At 43.4% G+C, this 26,324-nt stretch overlaps 1 protein-coding gene across 4 annotated transcripts in view; it reads left to right on the top strand.

Moving 5' to 3' along the window:
* LOC139410650 (multiple C2 and transmembrane domain-containing protein 1-like) overlaps positions 1-26,324 on the top strand; it is a 272,821-nt gene that overhangs the window by 136,173 nt on the left and 110,324 nt on the right. For 2 of the 4 annotated variants that reach the window (XM_071156008.1, XM_071156012.1), the window contains exons 3-8: positions 4,866-5,008; positions 14,011-14,090; positions 16,279-16,390; positions 18,202-18,240; positions 24,435-24,605; positions 25,095-25,225. In XM_071156008.1, coding sequence (XP_071012109.1) covers positions 4,866-5,008; positions 14,011-14,090; positions 16,279-16,390; positions 18,202-18,240; positions 24,435-24,605; positions 25,095-25,225 — 676 coding nt within the window. The remainder of the gene's footprint in view (positions 1-4,865; positions 5,009-14,010; positions 14,091-16,278; positions 16,391-18,201; positions 18,241-24,434; positions 24,606-25,094; positions 25,226-26,324) is intronic. The other 2 variants (XM_071156009.1, XM_071156010.1) reach the window with 2 other exon arrangements.

Genomic DNA, 26,324 nt, shown 5'->3' with positions numbered 1-26,324 from the left:
TACTAACTTGTAGCTCCTAGGCCCTACTACACACAGTATGTTAGCTACAGTATTCCATGCCTTAGCCATGCTCCTGCTACTGTCCTGTATAGAGATATATATATATATACACATCCCAAATGGCACGCTATTCCCTATACCAGGGCTCATAGTACTCTGGTCAAAGGTAGGGGACTACAGTATGTAGGGAATAGGGTATCATTTGGGATGCAGGCTGTGAAGGGCATCAGTGGGTAGTGAAGTGTACTGTACACAGAGCCAAAACAGTCTGCCTGGGCTGGCAGCACAGAATCATGTCACGGTCAGCGTTTTTCAGCATTTTCCACTCAGGCCCCCCCAGTCATAACACACCACATGTGATGTAATGAGCTGTGTGCCACTAGAATACATGTACACAGTGAGTCCTATCACACTGATATTGAAAGACTGAGACAAAGAGATGGTCCATCTCTCTAAGCTAAAGCATTTGATGACAGTGTCGTCCGACAGACACAATGAAGTCTCTAGATGGGACCGTGTTAAGTAAAAGTTCATCAGTGTGTGGAATCAAGGGCAATTTGAATTATAAAGTGAGTCAGATTCAAGTCAAGGACTATGATGTTAGGCTGCTAATGAGTTGGGCAATTGCCTTTGACGTCACGGTTCTTTCTGTTAGCTCCAAATTATGAGTGTAGTCTTTATTCATTGTGAGCAAACTTGTACTTGTACTCTGAGGTACTTGATACATACTAAACACAGGCCAGTGTGTGTAGGTGAGTTTGTCAGACTCCTGTGGGAATGTTTGTGTTGTGTTTATGGATTGTATAATTAACCCTATTAAGGGATTCGTGATAGGGCTGTTTGTAATGATATTAAATGAATGCCACGCTAACGCTCCTCTTCCATATGCTTTCATAGCAGAGAAGAGGCTCGCTCGTGTGTGTGTGTGTGTGTGTGTTTAACAGCCTGGGTGGGTGACTGTGATTCTGTTAATGACATTTGTGTGGTAGTCCTAATGACTGTAGAAGTGATGGATGCTCATCGCTTTGATGCTAATCTGATTAGACACATGTAAACACAGTGCCAAGCTTCCAGACAGCCAGTCTGGGCCTCCATCCACACTCTGCAGGGTCAGTCAGGAGAGTGGCTGATATGCTAGTGATATCACATTGACTTGTGGGGCAGCAAGATGAGTGCCTGTGTAACAGGGGATTGGTAAACGTATTCCTCAGTTTAAAAAAAAACATCTAACCACACCATCAAATTGGTAGCTTTTTGGTGGCGAGCTTATACATTGTCAAAAGTTTCTGTGTGCTGGTGAGGGATGAACCGGTATGGTTAAACAAGAGCAGGTTCTGTGTCTGTCAATCAGCTGACAGATACATCATGCAGAGTTTTCCCATGAATTCATGTGACATGACCTCAGAAAGTTCTAATGGACATTCAGTGGTCACAAAGCATGCACACACACACACACACACACACACACACACACACACACACACACACACACACACACACACACAAACCTGGGTACACACGCACGCCTGCACACATGATCCAGCGGTAAGAAGCTACCCGGGTCACTATGGTCCACTGAAAGCGAGCACACTGTCATCTGATGCACTCCATTATCTTCTCTCCAAACACAGCTCTGGTGTCTGTGACTGACATTTTGAAAGATACACCCTCTCTGTGTGTTTGTGTTTAATCAAATCCAATAAGTATGTCTACTCTGTCTGGCCAGGGACAGTGATAATAAACCTGTCTACTCTGTCTGGCCAGGGACAGTGATAATAAATCTGTCTGCTCTGTCTGGTCAGAGATAGTAATAATACATCTGTCTGCTCTGTCTGGCCAGAGATGGTGATAATAAATATGTCTGCTCTGTCTGGCCAGGGAGGGGTATAATAAATAATTCTGCTCCGTCTGGCCAGTGACAATGATGATAGAGCAGAAAGATTTATCTGGCCGCAGACGGTGATAATAATTCTGAATCATTAGGATCTAGCAGACAGAGGGACAACTCTAGGTAAACACCCCCATCTAGTGCTCAGTATCAAGCATTGCTCTTCTCTGCTGAATTGGTTTGTGTGTGTGTGTGTGTGCGTGTGTGTGTGTGTGTGTCTGCATGTCTGTATGTATATGTGTGCGCATACGTGTGTGTTTGTGTGGTGACGTGGGTGCACTCTTGACAAAACAGCTTAAAATTAGCCACAGTTCGAGAGAGAAAAGTTTTAATGAGAGCGAGCTTTTCGTTGGAGAGCCTTTGTTGCCCTGAGGTGTACGATGCCACAGGGGCATGACCCGAAGCAGCGGCCTCTCTGTCTCTACTTATTAGGCTTCAGCCTTAGTCACATGATCTGGAGCGTGAGTCACATGACATGAATCTCGAGGCCAGGCGTTGTTTGTCTGTGTGGCCTGACCTGCCTTGTCTTGGTTAGCCCCCCCCCCCCCCCCCCCGCCTGCTCACAAACATAAATAAAACTCACTATAACAACCAAGAGGAAAGTACAGGCTGCATTAGGGGGGCGGGAGGGAGGGAGGGAGGGATGGAGGGAGGGAAAGAAGGAAAGAAAGAGAGAGAGAGTAAGAGAGAGGGGTGAGGGAGGGAAGGGGGAGATCTGTCTAGAGAGTGATAAAAGTGAAAGGCCCTACTTCTACTCTGACTAGGACTTTATACATGGCATTACATTACAGAGTTATTAATATACAGTTGAAGTTGGAAGTTTACATACACTTAGGTTGGAGTCATTAAAACTTGTTTTTCAACCGCTCCACAAATTTCTTGTTTACCAACTACAGTTTTGGCTAGTCGGTTAGGACATCTACTTTGTGCATGACACAAGTAATTTTTACAACAATTGTTTACAGATGATTATTTCACTTATAATTAACTATATCACAATTTCAGTGGGTCAGAAGTTTACATACACTAAGTTGACGGTGCCTTTAAACAGCTTGGAAAATTCCAGAAAATGATGTCATGGCTTTAGAAGCTTCTGATAGGCTAACTGACATAATTTGAGTCAGTTGGAAGTGTACCTGTGGATATATTTCAAGGCCTACCTTCAAACTCAGTGCCTCTTTGCTTGACATCATGGGAAAATCAAAATAAATCAGCCAAGACCTCAGAAATAAATTTGTAGACCTCCACAAGTCTGCACATTTTTTTGTAAACATTTTGTTTAACCTTTATTTAACTAGGCAAGTCAGTTAAGAACAAATTCTTATTTTCAATGACGGACTAGGAACAGTGGGTTAACTGCCTGTTCAGGGCAGAACGACAGATTTGTATCTTGTCAGCAGGGGAATTTGAACTTGCAACCTTTAAGTTACTAGTCTAACACTCTAACCACTAGGCTACCCTTCTGCCGGAAGGTACCACGTTCATCTGTACAAACAATAGTACGCAAGTATAAACACCATGGGACCACGCAGCCGTCATACCGCTCAGGAAGAAGATGCGTTCTATCTCCTAGAGATGAATGTACTTTGGTGCGAAAGTGCAAATCAATCCCAGAATAACAGCAAAGGGCCTTGTGAAGATACTGGAGGAAACAGGTACAAAAGTATCTATATCCACAGTATTTTTTTATTTCACCTTTATTTAACAAGGTAGGCTAGATGAGAACAAGTTCTCATTTACAACTACGACCTGGCCAAGATAAAGCGAAGCAGTTCGACACATACAACAACACAGAGTTACACATTGAATAAACAAATATACAGTCAATAATACAGTAGAAAAAGTCTATATACAGTGTGAATGAGTCCTATATCGACATAACCTGAAAGGTCGCTCAGCAAGGAAGAAGCCACTGCTCCAAAACCACCATAAAAAAGCCAGACTACGGTTTTCAACTGCACATGGGGACAAAGATCGTACTTTTTGGAGAAATGTCCTCTGGTCTGATGAAACAAAAATAGAACTGTTTGGCCGTAATGACCATCGTTATGTTTGGAGGAAAAAAGGGGGAGGCTTGCAAGCCGAAGAACACCATCCCAACCGTGAAGAACGGGGGTGGCAGCATCATGTTGTGGGAGTGCTTTGCTGCAGGAGGGACTGGTGCACTTCACAAAATAGATGGCGTGAGAATGGAAAATGATGTGAATATATTGAAGCAACATCTCAAGACATCAGTAAGGAAGTTAAAGCTTGGTCGCAAATGGGTCTTCCAAATGGACAATGACACCAAGTATACTTCCAAAGTTGTGGCAAAATGGCTTAAGGACAAGAAAGTCAAGGTATTGGAGTGGCCATCACAAAGCCCTGGCCTCAATTCAATAGAACATTTCTGGGCAGAACTGAAAAAGCATGTGCGAGCAAGGAGGCCTACAAACCTGACTCAGTTACACCAGCTCTGTCAGGAGGAATGGGCCAAAATTCACCCAACTTATTGTGGGATGCTTGTGGTAGGCTACCTGACATGTTTAACCCAAGTTAAACATTTTCAAGGCAATGCTACCAAATACCAATTGAGTGTATGTTAACTTCTGATCCACTGGGAATGTCTTGAAAGAAATCAATTCTGAAATAAATAATTCTCTCTACTATTATTCTGACATTTCACATTCTTAAAATAATGTGATCCTAACTAGGGTTAAATGTCAGGAATTGTGAAAAACTGAGTTTATATGTATTTTGCTAAGGTGTATGTAAACTTCCGACTTCAACTGTATGTAGTAGGCAATACACAAGGCAGCATATTGCAAACAATATTTAGTCATCATGCACCATCTTGAGCACCTTGCTTTTTCCCAGCACAAATCACCCTTATCTAGTCAGTTTCACTCAAATCTCTTTTCACCCAATACCTGCCCTCTGTCTCTCTGGAAAGGTCATCCTAACGCCTTCTTTCCTCTCTGTTGGTCTCTATTTTCAGGGACAAGTGATCCGTATGTGAAGTTTAAGATTGCGGGGAAGGAGGTGTTCAGGAGCAGGACCATCAATAAGAACCTGAACCCGGTGTGGGACGAGAGGGTCAGCCTACTTGTGGACAGCCTCCGAGAACCTCTTTATGTCAAGGTACGACTGTCTGAGAGACTCTACTATGTGTCACAGTTTCTGGGTTATTTGATTGTTGTTTCCTTAGGTTACCGCTGGATGACTCCCTTACTCTGTTTTCGAGGTTCCAGGTTACCCTGATTATTACTTATTGGATTCACCTGTATTTAATTACCTTCTCTGTTCACCTGGTTGCCTTGTTTCTGTTTAAACTCTCAGTAAAAGTTTTGTATTTACCCTTACCTCTGCTTGCCATGAGGCTTGGCTGCAGACATTGTCGGGTGATTTTAGAACTCTTGTGTCCGCTCTGCAGACAGGACAGATGGGAGCAACTCCTATTACACCTGTAGCTGTTCCTAATGCCGCACTCCCTACCAGCTCAGCATCTTCCTCCCTTCGGGAGCCTCATCTCCCGGCACCAGAGTGCTATGAGGTGCATGCTGGGAGGTGTCGTGGGTTCCTGTTCCAGTGCTCGCTGGCCTTTGAGCTGCAGGCATCAAGGTTTCCCACCGTGCGTTCCAGAGTGACATACATCAGCTCTTTACTCTCAGGACAGGCTCTGGAATGGGCCGTGGCCATTTGGGAGCAGAAATCAGACATTTGTTTTAATTGCAAAAGATTCAACCAGGAGAAGAAGAGGGTTTTTGATCAGTGGCAGGAACATTGCTCAAAGACTCATTGTTCTTCGGCAGAGCAGCCGGAGTGTAGCTGATTACACCATTGACTTTCAGATGCTCGCCGCTGAGAGCGGTTGGAATACTCAGTGAGGTTCTCAAGGATGAACTGGCTTTCTGGGACAACCCTGTCACTCTGGATGAGCTTAACGTTCTGGCCATCCGGATTGACAACCGGCTTCAGGAACATTGTCGTGAGAGAACTTAGGGGTTCCGAATTGTTTCCAGTGTTTACCACTGACGGAGTCGATTCTACCTTTGTTCCACTGCCTAATGCTGCGTCTACATTTCCTGTACCTTGTCAGAGTTCTCAATTCGGCTCTGGTTCTCCTTCATATCCTTCCGGTGAACTGATGCAATTGGACACACCAGACTTTCCACTCTGGAGATAAGACGCAGGATTAACGAGCAACATTGTCTTTAATATGGGCAGTCTGGACATTTCCGTGCCTCCTGTCCCGAGCTGACGGGAAACAGGATGACTCGACAGTCGACGAGAGAATACTGGCGAGTCAGATACAGTCTCCAGCTGCCGACACAGCACCTTGCTTCCGGCCAACCTGCGGTGGGACAATGGGCAGTTGGCCATTCCTGCTTTCATAGACTCTGGGGCTACCGGCTGCTTTCTGGATCGCACATTAGCTCGCTAACAGGGGCTGCCTCTCACTAAGAAGGACATTCCGTTGTCGGTCACTGCGCTGGATGGTCAACCCCTAGGGTCTGGGAAGGTGAAGCAACTTGAAGGTGAAGTTTATCCAGATTCATTTGGTGGACTTTCCTGAGCTTCCCCTAGTTCTTGGACATCCGTGGCTTCCTATCCATGATCCTCAAATTGACTGGCCCTCGGGAAAAATTCTGTGAAGGAATCCTTCATGTCAGTCCACCTGCAAGCAACTCTCTCCACATCTTTCCGGCCCTGCTCGCCTGGAGGTTTCCGATTCTCCTGTTGCCCCGGGCTGCAGATGACAAGCCTGATCTTTCCCGCGTTCCTTTGGATTACTGGGGCGTGGGTGGGTCTTCAGCAAACGAAGGGCCAGCGAACTGCTTCCTCACAGGTCCTACGATTGTGCCATCAACCTCCTGCCCGGCACCAATCCTCTGAGAGGAGGGCTGTATTCTCTCTCAGGTCCGGTCTGGTTTTATTCATCCGTCCACTTCACCTGCAGGAGCACGTTTTTACTTTGTTGGAAAGAGGGATGGGGGATTGCGTCCCTGTATTGATTACCGGGGTTTAAATAACATTACCATCAAGAACCGTTACCCTCTTCCTCTTATGTCATCAGCCTTTGAGAGACTCCAGGGAGCTACGGTTCAAAATTGGATTTATGGAACACTTTTTGTACATCTGGTGCGCATCAGACATGAAAACGAGTGAAATACAACGTTCAACACCCCTAATGGACATTATGAGTACTGTGGCATGCCGTTTGAACTTACAAATGCTCCAGCCATTTTCCAGGCCCTGGTTAATCAAGGGACAGTCGAGCAATTTTTTTTTATTTTCTAATTTCTACTGGAGATAGAACTTTAGTTCTCTGGCTACGCCATTGACAGAGCTCACCAAGGGCTCAGCTATGCCTCTACACTAGCGTGCAAAAGTTTGGTGTCGTTTAGAAATGTCCTTGTTTTTGAAGGAAACACATTTTTTGTCCAATAAAATAACATCAAATTGATCAGAAATACAGTGTAGACATTGTTAATGTTGTAAATTACTATTGTAGCTGGATTTTTTTAATGGAATATCTACATAGACGTACAGAGGCCCATTATTAGCAACCATCACTCCTATGTTCCAATGGCACGTTGTGTTAGCTAATCCAAGTTTATAATTTTAAAAGGCTAATTGATCATTAGAAAATAATTTTGCAATTATGTTAGCGAAGCTGAAAACCTTTTTGCTGATAAAGAAGCAATAAAACTGGCCTTCTTTAGACTAATTGAGTATCTGGAGCATCAGCATTTGTGGGTACGATTACAGGCTCAAAATGGCAAGAAACAAAGAACTCTCTTCTGAAACTCGTAAGTCTATTCTTGTTCTGAGAAATTAAGGCTATTCCATGTGAGAAACTGAAGATCTGGTACAACGCTGTGTACTACTCCCTTCATAGAACAGCGCAAACTGGCTCTAACCAGAATAGATAGAGGAGTGGGAGGCCCCGGTGCACAACTGAGCAAGAGGACAAGTACATTAGAGTGTCTAGTTTGAGAAACAGACGCCTCACAAGTTCTCAACTGGCCAGCATCCCGGAGTCGCCTCTTCACTGTTGATGTTGAGACGGGTGTTTTGCGGGTACTATTTAATGAAGCTGCCAGTTGAGGACTGCCTCATCGTGGTAGAGGTGGATGCCTCTGACATTGGCATGGGTGCAGTTCTGTCTCAGAGCTCGGCTAAAGACCAAAAGCTTCATCCCTGTACCTTCTTCTCCAGCCAACTCACTCCAGCAGAGGGGAACTATGATGTCGGCAATCGGGAGCTTCTTGCGGTAAAACTGACTTTGGAGGAGTGGCGGCACTGGTTGGAATGTTCGGAACATCCCTTTACGGTTTGGTCTGACCACAATAACCTGGCCTACATCCAGGAGGCTATACGCCTCAGTCCCCGACAGGCTCGATGGGCTCTTTTCTTCTTTACCGTAAGAGGTCTAAGAACGTGAAGGCAGATGCCCTTTCTCGCCAGTTCCCCAGCTCCAGTGAGGATTAGCCGATTGGATCCATCAAACCCTAGGTCACTCATCCTCGCACCGGTGTCCTGGGGTATAGAGACTGTTGTGAGGAAGGCGCAAGGTAGGGATGCAGTTCCTGACAGCTGTCAATCTAAGAGACTCTTTGTTCCTCTTGAGGCACAGTCCAAGGTTCTTCAGTGGGCTGATTTGTCGCTTCTCACCTCTCATCCGGGACAGCAGTGAATGCTAAAGTATCTGAGGAGGAGGTTTTGGTGGCCCTCGGCAGAGGCGGACACTCTGACCTTTGTTCCTGCCTGTCCGACATGCGCCCGGAACAAGACTCCTCGTCAGCAGCCTCTGGGGCTTCTTCATCCACTGCCAACACCTTCCTGACCCTACTCTCATCTCTCTATGGATTTCATCACCAGTCTTCCATCCTCAGAGGGCCAACCTGTCATCGTGGACCACTTTTCCAAGGTGGCACATTTCATTCCGCTGCCTAAGCTTCCATCTTCCCGTGAGACTGCTCAGTTAGTTATTCAGCATGTTTTCCGCCTTCACAGACTTCCTCTGGACATCGCCTCTGACCGGGGCCCCCAGTTTGCCTCCAGATTCTGGAGGGCATTCTGTAATCTTCTGGGGTCATCATCCAGTTTGTCCTCGGGCTATCACCCTCAGTCCAATGGTCAAACGGAGTGGGTGAACCAGGATCTGGAGACCACCTTACGGTGCTGTGTGTGCCGCACACAACACTCTCCAGTGTTCCTCCACCGTTCTGTCACCATTCCAGGTTTTGTATGGAAACCATGCTCCCCTGTTTCCAGATCAGGAGATTGAAGTGCCGGTTCCATCCTCTCAACGTCTCACCCATTCAAGGTTCCAGGGCGCACCTTCCACATATCCGGGCTCAAGCCTCCTCTGGTTCCGGCCACTCTGCCTCCATCTCCGCCTTGCATGATAGCGGGACAGCCAGCCTACACTGTGCGACGCATCCTCTCCAGTCGCCAGTTCCGGCATGGGACTCAGTATCTCGTGGACTGGGAAGGTTACTGTCCTGTGTAGCGATCCTGAGTTCCGGCTCGGGACATTCTGGACCCCGGACTCATTTGGGATCTCCATCTCCGTTCAGCTACCCCTGGTGGAACATCAGGAGCCGTTCCTTGATGTTGGGGTCCTGTCACAGTTTCTGTGTTATTTGATTGTTGTTTCCATAGGTTACCGCTGGAAGGCACTCTTTCCCTGTTTTCTAGTTTCCAGGATACCCTGACTGTTACTTATTGGATTCACCTGTGTTTAATTACCTTCTCTGTTCACCTGTTTGCCTTGTTTCTGTAAAAGTTATGGATTTACCCTTGCCTTTGCTTGCTGTTTTTTTCTGCGCCTGGGTTTGAGTTCTTCCTAGCATTATTGTTACGCTATGTTTTGGGATATTAACCAGGGCCATAACGAGGGACATTTTAGGAAAGTTGAAGCTCATTTACTGCTTTTCTATTAAATTTAAAAACTTTAAAATGTCATTTGGAGAACAATAAAAACAAGCAAAAAATGACCCCAGATGTAGTCACATTTGTTGCTGTAGCTTCGTTCACCTCAGTTGATAGCATTTTTGGGTCAATATTGGTCAAGTTATTACTATGAATGATGAATTAATATCTAAGCATAATATTATTGGACAACAATTGTCTTCTAAAAAGTCCTGACTTGACAATAACACTATAAGACAAAAATAGTAAAAATGTATTTATCTGAAGGTATATCTGATGAGCCTGATCAGGGAGAAAATTGTTAGAGGATAATATTCTCAATTTAGATAGAGCAACATTTACACACACAAGACTAGACTTAACAGGTCACGCGGGTGCATACTGCGAAAGAGTATGGTCTTTGAATTTTGAATGAAAGAAGCAGGATCAAGAAATGGTTCAATTCTAATGTTAAAGTTATAATGTTACTTAACGTTAACCTAAAGAGCTTCACATTACACTTCATGCCAACGCTGGCGGAGAGAAAGGGCAATTAGTTGTATAGTCACACTCAATAGATGGAATGGTCTTCGGTCAGATAAACAGTGCGGCGGCACTATCTGACGGTTTATTTCGGCTTCACGCAAGCTCAGAGTTCGGAGTCCTGGGTGGCTGGAGACTCAGATATGTGCGCTGACTCCGGGTAGTCCTATGCAAGGCAGCACACAGTCCAACGTAAGTTTGGTGAGGAATGCTGGTGCTCGCTGTCGATGAATGAGATCTAGACAGGATCAGCGGGACGCGAGCTGGTGATCTAGAATCCTTAGCTCTGCTTCGTTGGAAAAGGGACAACTCGTAAGAGTAAGTCCTTGGGTGGTTTGTCCAGAAGTCATCTCAACAGTCCCTGCTGACAGCCGAAACATTCACTGGAAACCTACCTCAGTTATTTTATTCCCTCCATCTGGGGAGAATGTTCAAAATGTCCCCCAAACCATACAACCCAAGAGTCATCAATGCCTCTCCCATACCTCTCATAGGGTTGGCATGTTTGTGCCAATAAGGGGGAAATGAGGGATTTGTTCTTCACGTACCATACAGAGACAGTCCAATAGTGAAATAATTTAAATTTGCAGTCCATAGGTACCAAACATGCCTTGGTTGGGTAACATATTGTATGGCTACTTGTAATAAACATTTTATACCTCGTAATAACATAGCAAAAGAAAATAATATAACACAACATACTTTACACTAACCCCAACATTTTTTTTTTTTTGTCACTTTTAATGTGCTGTTAGAAAATGTGTTTTAGATGACATCACTGTTGAATGAGTTGACCCATTTTCTTAGAAAAAGGCTTGCCACTTTCTGTGGTCAAGAGGAAGTACAGTGGCAAGACAAATTATGTGAACCCTTTGGAATTACCTATATTCCTACATAAGTTAGTCATAACTTTTGATATTGGGGCGGCTGGGTAGCCTAGTGGTTAGAGCGTTGGACTAGTAACCGAAAGGTTGCAAGTTCAAATCCCGAGCTGTCGTTCTGCCTCTGAATTAGGCAGTTAACCCACTTTTCATAGGCCTCACTGAAAATAAGAATTTGTTCTTAACTGACTTGCCTAGTAAAATAAAAATCTTAGTCACAACAATAGACAAACACAGTGTGCTTAAACTAATAGCACACAAGTTATTGTATGGGAACCCCTAGGCTAATGACTTTTCCAAAAGCTAATTGGAGTCAGGAGTCAGCTAACGTGGAGTCCAATCAATGAGACGAGATTGGAGATGTTGGTTAGAGCTGCCCTGCCCTATAAAAAACACTCACAACATTTTTGTTTGATATTCACAAGAAGCATTGCCTGATGTGAACCATGGCTCGAACGAAAGAGATCTCAGAAGACCTAAGATTAAGAATTGTTGACTTGCTTGCATAACGCTGGAAAGGGTTACAAAATAATCTCTAAAAGCCTCGATGTTCATCAGTCCATGGTAAGACAAATTGTCTATAAATGGAGAAAGGCCAACACTGTTGCTACTGTCCCTAAGAGTGGCCATCCTGCAAAGATGACTGCAAGATCACAGTGAGGAATGCTCCGTGAGGTTAAGAAGAATCCCAGAGTGTCAGCTAAAGACTTACAGAAATCTCTGGAACATGCTAACATAGACGAGTCTATGATACGTAAAACACTAAACAAGCATGGTGTTCATGGGAGGACACCACGGAAGAAGCCACTGCTGTCCAAAAAAAAACATTGCTGCATGTCTGAAGTTCGCAAAAGAGCACCTGGATGTTCCACAGCGCTTCTGGCAAAATATTCTGTGGACAGATTTAACTAAGGTTGAGTTGTTTGGAAGGAACACACAACACTATGTGTGGAGAAAAAAAGGCACCACACACCAACATCAAAACCTCATCCCAACTGTAAAGTAGGGTGGAGGGAGCAACATGGTTTGGGGCTGCTTTGCTGCTTCAGGGCCTGGACAGCTTGCTATCATCGACGGAAAAATGAATTCCCAAGTTTATCAAGACATTTTGCAGGAGAATGTAACTTCTGATGAGCTTCAATCTGTCCGTCAGTTGAAGCTCATCAGAAGTTGGGTGATGCAACAGGACAATGACCCTAAACACAGAAGTAAATCAACAACAGAATGGCTTCAACAGAAGAAAATACGCGTTCTGGAGTGGCCCAGACAGAGTCCTGACCTCAACCCAATTTAAAATGTTGTGGCATGACCTTGAGAACAGTTCACACTAGACACCCAAAGAATATTGCTGAACTGAAACAGTTTTGTAAAGAGGAATGGTCCAAAATTCATCCTGACTGTTGTGAAGGTCTGACCCGGAACTACAGAAAATGTTTGGTTGAGTTTATTGCTGCCAAAGGAGAGTCAACCAGTTATTAAATCCAAGGGTTTACATACTTTTCCCACCCTACACTGTGAATGTTTACACAGTGTGTTCAATAAAGACATGAAAACATGTAATTGTTTGTGTGTTTTTAATTTAAGCAGACTGTGTTTGTCTATTGTTGTCATTTAGATGAAGATCAGATTTCATGACCAATTCATGCAGAAATGCTGTTAATTCCAAAGGGTTAGGATTACTTTTGCTTGCCACTGTTTGTGGATCTGGACTTTATTACCCTGTTGTATACTGGAGCGAAAATAATTCCAGCTTGGACTCTACCGGTTTGTTTAGAATATGTGATATGGCCCTCGATCAAGGTAGCAGGCTGAATGGGGCCATATCCTGGCCCTGATGGACAAGCCTGACACTTCAAAAGGGACTTCAAAAGGGACTTCTGGCCAGTGGGGTCAACTGGGGTTCCTGGTCGGAAGTGAGTTGATAGGCCCCTGTCCAGTAAAAGGGGTTTGTGCTGATGTGACGTGAGGGTCAACTCCTAAAGCCTATTAGCTGTACAATTAGCCACTCACATAAACTCAGCACCAGGATTAAAAACTACAATTTAATATGTGCAGAGGGATCTGTTAGCAGAAAAAGTATTTGTTAACCAAGGTAAACATGGGTTTTTTCAAATGTCCTGAAATTCTACACATTCTGCCATTAATTATGCCATGTTAATATGAAATCTGAGTGAGAGTGACTTTCAAAATCAATGGGTTCCCCCTGGAGGTCAGGGCCCCTGTGCACGTGCCCTGTGTGGCTGGTCGGTAATTCAGTCATAACTACTACAAGTTTAGATAGATGGCTAGACTAACTAGACTAATTTACCAATCTAAAACTTTTTGCTGACATGGGCAAATTGAGTGAGTCAGTGACTGACATGATGTAAGTCTCTCTGGATAAGAGTTGTTCTGCTAAGTGACTAACATGACTAATATGCCTACTTTGTGTAACTGTTGCCTCAAACTGAAATATGTCATTGTGACCTTTGGGAAGGTTTAATGTGGTTGTTATTAAACAGGATTCATTTCAGTGAACCTGGTGCCAGGTAATGTGAGGATGCATTGCAGTTTCAACATGAATGCATACAGTACAGTACACCTAAGCACAGTATAGTACAGTACTAGGGTTGCAACAATCTGGTAACTTTCCCCAAAATCCCTGGAAGATTTCCGGATTAATGTGGGAATTAGTAGGAAATCCGAAGTCATTCAGACAGGATTTCTGGAAGACCTCGGAATTTCGGGAAAGTCACCAGATTTTGCAACGCAAGATTCCAGTATGTGATCTCTATGGTAACAGTGTGTTATGTCCTGCAGGTGTTTGACTATGACTTCGGCCTTCAGGATGACTTCATGGGTTCTGCCTACCTCTACCTGGAGTCTCTGGAAAACCAGAGGTCTGGACAGACAGGGGAAACTCCTTGTCTTTATATACTACATATACAAAAGTATGTGGACACCCCTTTAAATTAGTGGATTTGGCTATTTCAGCCACACCCATGGCTGACAGCTGTATAAAATTGAGCACCATGCAGTCTCCATAAGAGAACAATGGCAGTAGAATGGCCTTATTGAAGAACTAAGTGACTTTCAGCGTGCCACCGTCATAGGATGCCACCTTTCCAACAAGTCAGTTCATCATATTTCTGGCCAGCTAGAGCTGCCCTGGTCAACTGTAAGTGATGTTATTGTGAAGCGTAAAACATCTAGGAGCAACAACGGCTCAGCTGCAAAGTGGTAGGCCACAGAAGCTCACAGAACGGGACCGCCGATTGCTGAAGTGCAATACTCACTACCGAGTTCAAACTGCCTCTGGAAGCACAAGAGCTGTTCGTTAGGAGCTTCATGAAATTGGTTTCTATGGCTGAGCAGCCAAGCCTAAGATCACCATGCACAATGCCAAGCGTTGGCTGGAGTGGTGTAAAACTCGCCGCCATTGGACTCTGGAGCAGTGGAAACTCGTTCTCTGGATTGATGAATAATGCTTCACCATCTGGCAGTCTGACAGAAGAATCAAGGTTTAGCGGATGCCAGGAGAACGCTACCTGCCCCAATGCATAGTGCCAACTGTAAAATTTAGTGGAGGAGGAATAGTGGTCTGGGGCTGTTTTTCATGGTTTAGGCCCCTTACTTCCAGTGAAGGGAAATCTTAATACTACATCATACAATGACATTCTAGACAATTCTGTGCTTCCAACTTTGTGGCAACAGTTTGGGGAAGAACCTTTCCTATTTCAGCATGACAATGCCCCCGTGTACAAAGCGAGGTCCATACAGAAATGGTTTGTTGAGATTGGTGTGGAAGAACTTGACTGTCCTGTGCAGACCCCTGAACTCAACCCCATCGAACACCTTTGGGATGAATTGGAACGCTGACTGCGAGCCAGGCCTAATCGCCCAATATCAGCGCCCAACCTCACTAATGCTCTTGTGGGTGAATGGAAGCAAGTCCCCGCAGCAATGTTCCAACATTCTAGTGGAAAGCCTTCCCAAAAGTGTGGAGTCTGTTATAGCAGCAAAGGAGGGACCAACTCCATATTAATGCCCATGATTTTGGATTGAGATGTTTGATGAGCAGGTGTCCACATACTCTTGGTCATGTAGTGTACCTCTCATTTATCTATCTACTGTATCTATCTACTCTATCTACTCTATCTATCTATCTATCTATCTATCTATCTATCTATCTTTTTTCTTTCTCTCCTTCTCCCATCCTTCTTGTTTGTCTTCCTGCCCTACCCCTCATCCCTCCATCTCTTCCTCCTCTTTCTCTGTCCATTTTATTATTTTACTTTCTTTCCTTCCCCCCTCCACCTTCTTCCCCCTCTCTCCGTCTCCTTTTCCTACTTCTCTTCTTCCCCTGCAACATAATGGACTGTATCACAAAGAATCATATTTTTACTCTCTCTCTCTCTTTTTTATCGTTCTCCAACACATTATCTCTTTCTCTGTTTCTCTCGCTTTTGCTATCAGTATTTTTTTTTTCAATGTCACTATTGTTGTCTTTATTGGTTGATCTCTCTCTCTCTGTATCCCACAAATCTATCCCTGTGCCCTATTTGTGTCCCCATTTTACTTGACACTTGTTTCAATGGAACTTACCCAATGCACCACTGCCCTCTAGTGTACTTCATTGGAAATGCATAATACATGTATGTACATGACAAATCATTGACAGACAACGTAAACATAAATGGTACCATAGATCTGTCATGATACAACAGGATGTGTGAGACAACCAGCAACATTAGTTCCGGTGCTTTGGACTGATCACGATTTTGTAGGAGTTAGCATCTTTCGAATGTCGGAAGGGGAGGGGACATTTGGAACATAGACTTGCCCGTAACATGCAAAGAGAGAAGGTGGAGAACTTCCTTCTCTTAACACATATGGATCTATGACTAAAATCGAGCATCTGACCAATTACACAAGACTTTAGTTTTGAGTTAACTGACATGAGTACATGACACACACAAGTTTGCAAGTGTGTGTGCTTATGTGTGTTCGTGTCTCTACATGTGTGTGTGTGTGTTTGTGCATGTGTATGTGTGTGCGGGTCACCGTGTCCTCCCTCTGCCACCTCAGGACCCTGGACGTGACCCTTGACCTCGAGGATCCCCAGTACCCCGAACATAACCTGGGAACTCTAGAGCTGGCAGTCACACTGTCACCCAAAGAGGGAGACTTCAGGGAAGCAGTAAGTCCACGCTGTCGGTCTTTCTCTCTTTCTCTCTCTTCAGTAGCTTAGACCATCCTAAGGGAACAGGGACGACTTCTGATTGGATGTAGTGTAACTGTATTAAATTGTGCGATTTAATTTTAACAGTACAGTTTTAATCCAGACAGGATGTTGTTTGTGTGAAGATATGGCATCATTATTCTGTCACTTTTGATGTCTTATGAGTAAAAAAAAAAAAAAATGGATCACCTTTGTCAATGTTAATGAACATTATGAAATGGCTCTGACATTTAACTGTCATTTCGTTTGGCTCAGAGCAAATGTCTTCCCAGCCAATGACAGGACTCCATAATACATTGCCGATCCAATGCTAGGTAGTCTTTTTGCGATGCTGTCAGCCAAAATCTGACCTGGATACAATCCATCATTCAGCTATTGGAAATAGAGACGGGAGAGGAAGCAGTTTCTTTCTGGTTCATGTGCAGTCAATGAATTAAGCAGACCAGACCCAGCTCCTATTGCATTGGTGCCTATGGGAGAGTCATCCCTTAAGCAGACCAGAACTGTGACAATTTGGTAAATGGTAAACGGCCTGAGTAAGACATCTTCATTTATTTAACATCGCTGGTGGAAAATCAATTGCAATATAGCAAAGACGGTGGGTAAATGAAGATCTCCTACTCAGAATGTTTACCACTGAAAAAAAATTATCACAGTTCCGGTCCACTTAAGGGGTGGCTCTCCCATAGGCATCAATGCATTAGCAGCTGGATAGGCCTACTGGAAAAAAGATTTGAGCACACTGGCATAACAAAAAGGAACATGCTTTTAGAATGAAAAACAAAAACGTCCATGTTCAAAGAGCATTGTGTAACATTGCTCCTAATGATGTGCTTCCTTTCCTCTGTGGACGTGCTCAATGTTTTTATTTCATATTTATTTCTGTTCAATTATTTGTTTGGTTAATTGGACCCCTGGATGTATCATAAAGTACAAGAGGAGAGTCTTGGGGGAAATATTTTATTCTGTTTGATCTGATGTCTTATTTGGTTCTATAGTTCACAGAATCCACATTCGACAGAACAAATAAACTGTATTTAGGTTAAGCACCTTTTTGAATCACTTAAACTGTAAAAAGGAGGTGCAAGGTCACAGAACACATGATGTTCTCTATCGCCACCTAATGGGCAAGATGAAAACCTCTTCAAATCAAGGCCATGACAAACTGGAATCCAGCAACTCGGACGATTCACTTCCAAACGTTCACATTTCAGAAATGACTCTACTACATAGTAATCAGAAACAGGAAAATAACCCTAATGCGCAAATATACAAATACAGATTCCATCGCCATCACAGGATAATCCTGGTGTGTCTGCCGGTACCAAATCACACCCCTAACCATCCATTTGGCCCTAACCCTTCAATGTTTGCCGATCTGTAAGGTGGAAGCTCCACTACACTGTTTCTACTTACCAGACCCTTAAATGAAATAAAGTTATAAGGTCAAATAAAATTACAATTAAAAAAAAGATCTGGAAATATTGAAGGGTTTATGACCTGTGTGTGTGTGTGTGTGTGTGTGTGTGTGTGTGTGTGTGTGTGTGTGTGTGTGTGTGTGTGTGTGTGTGTGTGTGTGTGTGTGTGTGTGTGTGTACAGCACAGTAGGCCTATTTATGGGTCGTTGAGGGTGGCAGCGCTTTTTACTGCTTATGCTTTGCTGCCTGTGACCCTCCACACCCTGCTTCCTCCTGGGCTGACCTCAGCCCTCTGACCCCATGCAGCTCTGAGCTCTCCAGCATCCTATAACGGCTTTGTCTCATTTACAGACCATGCTTTTGAAAAGAAGCTGCAAACGATCCAGTAAGGTAATACATGGCATGTAACCTCCAATACCAACTACCTACCTACCTACCTACTTTACCCACCCAAATCCCTCCGCTACCCCCACATACCCCTCCGCTGTCCTGGGTTCAGGTGGTGACCCAGCCCCTCTTCCTCCACCTCCTCTGTGTCCCTGTCACCGTTATCAGTTCTCACTCCACCATCTTGTATTTTCCACAAGCTGCAATATACAGACAGGTGGAACTGAGAGCAGTAATATGCTGCTGTTAGTCCAGATGGGGTCCGTGACAGTTTTCTGGCTCTTTATAGTGACCAGAAACCTAGACAATATATAGACAACTTATTTAGCCAATTACCTTCAGCCGGCCGGTGTGCGACCATGGCAAAGTTGGTTTGACTTTAGATAGCCTATCTTTGTGGGGCTAGTTAGGGATCGTTAATAAATTACACAATGTAAATGGGAATATATTTTCATGTTGTATTAAATGCTTTCAATATTTGTATATTAATTTCTACAGTTTATAGTTGGTTTGAGCTTCTTAAGAGGTTAAGTCATTGAAATTTGGAGCTATTGAAATGTTTAAATAATGTCCCATGTACCCTACATCATTTACTGATGGTCCTTAACTAGCCCCATAGGGATATCCAAAGTTAAACCAAATTTACCATGGTCAGTTGGCGATCGTCGCATGCAGCCGCACACCGAATTGATGATTAGTTGGGTGCTGCCTGCTGTGGGCATGTGGGCAAGGATGAAATAAACCCAACCCAAGGAAAGCTGTTAGAACCTAGTTCCTTATATCTCGCAAATCTCAGTTGTGTACAATACTGACTTTACTATCAAAATGTTCCTATTTAAACTTTGTAGTCAAGTTTGACACTAGAAAACATGTTTTTATTTCATATCAATGACACAAAGGCTATTTTCAACAAGAGATGTCGTTTTTTTGGTTCAGTTGAATGTATAGACTGTGATTTCATACTGAAATATGGAACAAAGATGATTATCAATCATGGTTATCAGTTATGCTTACTGGTTACGGTTATCCTTTAGGACTGTTCAGTTATGGTTGTTCAGTTAACATCTCAGAAACATCTGTCCCTCAATGGTCTTAGTTCGGGGATTGTGGATAGTCCTGGGCAAATTTTAGAGAGCGAGAGCCTTTGAGAATGGGGGGGTGTGTGTGTGTTGGAGGTTTACTAGCTGTCAAGCCAGATCTCCCATGTCTGTCAGAGACCCCTTTATCTCATGAGGACATCAACCCTGTGCATATCCTTTTGATTTCCCATCATGCCTGGCAGGTTGACCCTTGATCTATCATTTCTCTCCATGTTGCTCATTTTTGCTCTCTTTTATCCCTTCACAACAGAAGGCATGCTGATCCAGGGTCTGCTTTTCCCTCTCATTGGCCCATGCATGTGGCACATGTCCATATCTGTAGCCTATGGATATTCATGTTCCAAACTGTATCCTGTTTGTCCTTAATGCCTCTCCGTGCCATAGCAGCCCTTAGGTGGTCCACAGCAGTAGGCTTATATCTCTGTCTCATTTTAAACCAAACCCATGGACTCTCGAGGACAAACAACAACTTCTGACATTTTCTCAGTGTTTCTGAGAGCAGCACTCTTGATCTGGAGGCATGTACAGTACTTGAGTACAGTTGAGTAAAAGCTTGAGTTTATAAAGATATAGAGATACAGAAAAGTTTGTTTTGGGCGTGTCTCTGGTTGGAGTAGTGTGGACGTTCTGCTGTAGAGCTTCCCCCAAACCATCCCTTTGAAGCTCCGAACTGGGCCGCCTGTGACTCGGGAATTATCTCCAACGCTAACAAACTAGTGCACTTCCCCACCAAGCGCCACTCCTCCTGGGTGTCTGCCTGGCTCCCTCCCTTTCTCCATGGTTATTTATATACCCTCTTCTCTTTAATCAAGCCAGTAATGCTGGACTCAATACATGCAAACAATGCAAGAACCACTGTGGGATAATTATAACACTAAAATAGTTGAAATCCACTTCCTTTCAAGTCCAGTAAAGCCGAATCACCCCTCTTATTGTTCTTTGCCCCAGGAGTTAAATCACACATGGCTTTTGTATTAGCCTGTGTACTGAGTATATGATGTACAATTATAATTCATATGCTTTGTTTAACTGATTGAACCAACTTTTTGTTGGTACTTATATTTGTGTGGTTTTCTTATCAGCCATTTTGGGCTTCCAACCTCACCTGCACACACTTTGTATTTCACTTATTTTCTTTGGTGTGAATAAATAAAAACGAAACACCTTAAAACCTATATCAGCTCCTAAATTTGTTGTTTTCATTAGGGAATTTCAACCCAACACATCTCCTCGTTGTGTCTTTCCCTGCTCTACTTTGGCATGTTGATGAGGATGATTCCTAATCCAAATCGACCATGGGTTTTTACATATTTAAAAATAAACAAATGATTTCACCTTTATTTAGCCAGGAAGGCCAGTTGAGAACAAGTTCTCATTCACAACTGCGACCTGGCCAAGATAGAGCAAAGCAATGCGACACAAACAACACAGAGTTACACATGGAATAAACAAACCTACAGTCAATAACACAATATGATGGATATGTAGCAATGATGGTATGAGGGATATGAGATAATGAGGCATATGTAGCAATGATGGTATGAGGGATATGAGATAATGAGGCATATGTAGCAATGATGGTATGAGGGATATTAGATAATGAGGCATATGTAGCAATGATGGTATGAGGGATATGAGATAATGAGGCATATGTAGCAACAAAACTTTTTTCTTTAGGAGGAGTTAGCTAGCACAGTGTAGCGTCCTTCACCATTAGCATAACAGCATAGTGTAGACTATCTGGACTCACTGTACAGTAGTGGGGGGAGTTTTGGAGGATGGGCTCATTGTAATGACTGGAATGGAATAGTATTAAACACATCAAACATATGGAAACCACATGTTTGACTCCGTTCCATCAATTCCATTCCAGCCATTACAATGAGCATGTATTCCTATAGCTCCTCCCACCAGCCTCCTCTAGTGCAGGCTACTGTATAGGTGGTAGTATCACACAGAGCCCAGCTCTCATTGTTTCATGTCTGGAGAATGGAAATGAAGAGGCTTCATCTCCACATCAAAGCGCCGGTGCTTGTGCGCCAGGGTTTGTTCAAAGTTTAATGAAATTCACTCCAAAACTAACTATATGTTAATGAGGCTCCTCCAAACAAGGCATGGAGACAGTGAGAAATCTCGTAGAGATGTGTTTGTTTGACAAATATGTACCGACTGCTTTGTTTTTTGTTCCCCCTTCCCCCCCGCACAAGTGAGCAATAGCATTGTGACTCCTGTCAAGGTTAAATTAGCCTGTAAGCCATTAGTAAACGGTTAAAAACGGGTTTTAATCTGAGAGGGGAGGAGCAGCAATCTGAATTAATGCTGTCAGTGGTACAGCTCAATGGGGTTTACTACAGTGAGGTACTGCTGTCAGTGGTACAGCTCAATGGGGTTTACTACAGTGAGGTAATGCTGTCAGTGGTACAGCTCAATGGGGTTTACTATAGTGAGTTAATGCTGTCAGTGTTACAGCTCAATGGGGTTTACTACAACAAATTAATGCTGTCATTGGTACAGCTCAATGGAGTTTACTACGAGTTAATGCTGTCAGTGGTACAGCTCAATGGAGTTTACTACGAGTTAATGCTGTCAGTGGTACAGCTCAATGGAGTTTACTACAACGAAGTAATGCTGTCATTGGTACAGCTCAATGGAGTTTACTACGAGTTAATGCTGTCAGTGGTACAGCTCAATGGAGTTTACTACGAGTTAATGCTGTCAGTGGTACAGCTCAATGTAGTTTACTACGAGTTAATGCTGTCAGTGGTACAGCTCAATGGAGTTTACTACGAGTTAATGCTGTCAGTGGTACAGCTCAATGTAGTTTACTACGAGTTAATGCTGTCAGTGGTACAGCTCAATGGAGTTTACTATAGTGCCTTCAGGAAGTATTCACACCGCTTCACTTTTTGCACATTTTGTTACGTTACAAGGTGGGATAAAAATTGGTTTAATTGTTATTTTTTTGTCAACTACTTACACAAAATACTCTGTAATGTCAAAATGGAAGAAAAATTCGAACATTTGTAAAAAATATATATATATATTTATTACATAAGTATTCAACCTCTTGAATAAATACGTGTTAGAATCACCTTTGGCAGTGATTACAGCTGTGAGTCTTTCTGGGTAAGTCTCTAAGAGCTTTGCACAACTTGATTGCAAGCTCTGTCAAGTTGGTTGTTGATCATTGCTAGACAGCCATTTTTAAGTCTTGCCATAGCTTTTAAAGCAAATTATAGAGCTAAGCACAGATTTTGCCTGTGCTTAGCTCTATTCCATTTCTGTTTTTCCTAAAAACTCCCCAGTCCTTACCCATAACATGATGCAACCATCACCATGCTTGTAAATATGTTTACTTTAGTGCCTTATTGCAAACAGGATGCATTTATTTTTTGGACATTTATTATTCTGTAAAAACTTCCTTCTTTTCACTCTGTTGTTTAGTTTAGTTTTGTAGAGTAACTACAATGTTGTTGATCCATCCTCAGTTTACTTGTATCACTGCCATTCTACTCTGTATCTGTTTTAAAGTCACCATGGTCCTCATGGTGAAATCCCTGAGCAGTTTCCTTCCTCTCCGGCAACTGAGTTTGGAAGGACACCTGTATCTTTGTAGTGACTGGGTTTATTGATACACCCATCCAAAGTGTAATTAATAATTTCACCATGCTTCACCAATCGGTGCCCTTCTTTGCGGGGCATTGGAAAACCTCCCTGGTCTTTGTTTTTCAATCTGTGTTTGAAATTCACTGCTCGACACAGAGATGAGCTAGTCATTCAAAAATCATGTCCATGCAACTTATGTGACTTTTGTTAAGCAAATGTTTTCTCTTGAACTTATTTAGGATTTCCATAACAAACGGGTTGAATACTTATTGAATCAAGACATTTCAGCTTTTCATTTTCAATTCATGTATAAACATTTCAAAAAACATAATTCCACGTTGACACAAAATCTACATTTGATCCATTTAAAATTCAAAAAGGAACACAACAATGTGGAAAAAGTCAAGGGATGTGAACACTTTCTGAAGGCACTGTATATTCTACTGCTGTGACTCACAGACTTATAGACCAGGGCCTCTATTCACAAAGCGTCTCAGAGTAGGAGTGCTGATCTAGGATCCGTTCCCCCCTGTCCATAATGAATCTTAAACTGATCCTAGATCAGCACTCCTACTTTGAGACACTACATAGAACCTCACAGGCCCAGGTGAAAAGCCAGAGATTGTTAGTATGTGAGTGACTGTGCCGCCTTAACCTGGGACATAAGCCTGTAGAATTGACAGTACAAGGTCCATCGGTGTGATCTGAACCCAGATCAGGTATCTGCACTGAGTATACAAAATGTTAAGGACATCTGCATTTTCCCTGACATCCAGGTGAAAGCTATGATCCCTTATTCATGTCACTTGTTAAATCCACTTCAATCAGTTTAGATGAAGGGTAGGAGACAGGTTAAAGAAGGATTTTTAAGCCTTGAGACAATTCAAACGTAGATTCTGTGGGATTTAGAGGGTGATTTGAAGAACTGCAACGCTGGCTGCTGGGTTTGACACGCTCAACAGTTTCCCATGTGTATCAAGAATGGTTCACCACCCAAAGGACATCCAGCCAACTTGACACAACTGTGGGAAGCATTGGAGTCAACATGGGCCAGCATCCCTGTGGAACACTTTGACACCTTGTAGAGTCCATGCCCTGACGTATTGAGGCTGTTCTTATGGCATAAGGGGGGTGCAACTCAATACTAGGAAGCTATTCCTAATATTTGGTTTACTCTGTATATATCGCTATGGTACAGGGCTGATCCACAGCATGTTGGACAAACTTTGAACCAGGAGTTGACTCTACTCACATATTCCGTGTTTGACTGTGTGTTTGTTCCTTTGCCTGCATCTCTTTGTATGGTCTCCATGTCTGTCCTGTGTTTATATTGCTGTGTGTCTGCAGGTAGAGTACTATGATTGATTGTCACGATTCAGAAGTTGGAATCATATTGAGCATTTCTCTGTTTCTGTTCATATGCTTGTGTGTGTGTGTGTGTGTGTGTGTGTGTGTGTGTGTGTGTGTGTGTGTGTGTGTGTGTTTTATTAGCAGCAGCATTCGAGTATGCGGTTGTCAGATGTCCACAGGAAAGCTCAGCTGTGGAGAGGTATAGTGAGCATCAGTCTGATCGAGGCTCATGACCTCCAGCCTATGGACGCCAACGGCCTCAGTGACCCCTACGTCAAGTTCAGACTGGGCCATCAGAAATACAAGAGCAAGGTACCTCCACCAGCCTTATCACACTGTACCAACCAACCCACTTCCTAGACAATTCTTAGCTATCAATCAATCAAAGGCAGCATTAGATGATAGATCAAATCAAGCTTTATTAATACAGCACATTTCAGACATGCAACGCAATGTGCTTTACAAGATAAAACTATCAAATGCAAAGCTACAATATTTACTACACAACAAACACAAGATAAAAAACTACAGATTGACACAAACTGAACAACTAAAAAGCACCCTAAGGAAAAGCAAAGCTAAGAAGATGCGTTGTCAGTTGTCAACATTAGTGGTATTTGTTTTAGATACACACAAATACAAAGAAATAGGACATGTTACGCATTTCACTGTACTTGTGACAACTTGAACTTGAACAATGATAAGGGGAAACACTGACACACACACACACACACACACACACACACACACACACACACACACACACACACAGATGCGACCATATGTGTGCTTTTTCCACAGACGATACCCAAGACTCTGAACCCCCAGTGGAGAGAGCAGTTTGACTTCCATCTTTATGAGGAGCAGGGGGGCTTCATCGACATCACCGTCTGGGACAAAGATGCAGGCAAGAAGGACGACTTCATGGGCAGGTGGGCTTTTCACACACACACACACACACACACACACGCTTATACACACACACTCACACACCGCACCAATAGTTTGATGACACTGATTTTGAGGTCGCAGTCATCACAGGACCGTTAGCCTGACTTTCATCTGCTACTTGTGTGTTTGTGTTCATTAGTGTGCGTGTGTGTGTTTGTCTGACAAGTCCCCACTAAGTCTGAAAGACAGGAGGCTAATAGCTCAGAGAGGAGATTGGAGGAGCTGGTAGTGTCCTCTTCCTGGGGAGCTAGTGTTTATTGTAATTGGCTGTTCCCCTCCTTAAATACTCATCTGTTCCATGCCCGCTGAGGTCCTACAGACAGGGTCATTAACACACACACACACACACACACACACACACACACACACACACACACACACACACACACACACACACACACACACACACACACACACACACACACACACACACACACACACACACACACACACACACACACACACACACACACAAAACCAGCGAGCCTACCTGCTACCTATTGCACAACTTACTTGACATGACACTGGACTGACAGAGAGATGGAGAGAGATGGCAAGGCTGTGCTCACTAAGCCTGTACTTTGTCACGGTTTTTATAAGGTCTCAGTAACCATGGTCAAATAGTTAGCCACAGTGTAGTCGGTTTAGGCCCAGATAGCACTGCATTTTGCTTTGCAATGTAGTTTTGTTTTGACTGTGTTGTAATTTGGTTTATTCTGATTGATTGTATGTTCTGGTCCTGAGGGTTCAGTGTGTTAGTAGAACAGGTTTGTGAACTCAGGACCAGCTGGATGAGGGGACACTTTTCTTTGCTCAGCTCTTGGCATTGCAGGGCTTGGTAATGGTATTAGTGGGGGTCACTGTACTGAGATGTTTCCAAATCATAATTGCTCTTTTATTATTAGTGGATATTGGCCTAATTCTGCCCTGCATGCATTGTTTGTAGTTTTCCTCTGGACATGTAGGAGAATCTTACAGAACTCTGCATGCTGAGATTCAATAGGGTGTTTGTCAAATTTGGTGAAATCTTGTTTTGCAAGTGGACCTCACACCTCTCTGCCATAAACTGCAATTGCTTCA

This window comes from Oncorhynchus clarkii, chromosome 6 (genome assembly GCF_045791955.1).
Source record: "Oncorhynchus clarkii lewisi isolate Uvic-CL-2024 chromosome 6, UVic_Ocla_1.0, whole genome shotgun sequence".
In the NCBI taxonomy this organism is placed as follows: Eukaryota; Metazoa; Chordata; class Actinopteri; order Salmoniformes; family Salmonidae; genus Oncorhynchus; species Oncorhynchus clarkii.
The sequence above is the reverse complement of the archived record's forward strand: the minus strand, read 5'-3'. Positions and strand labels throughout refer to the sequence as shown.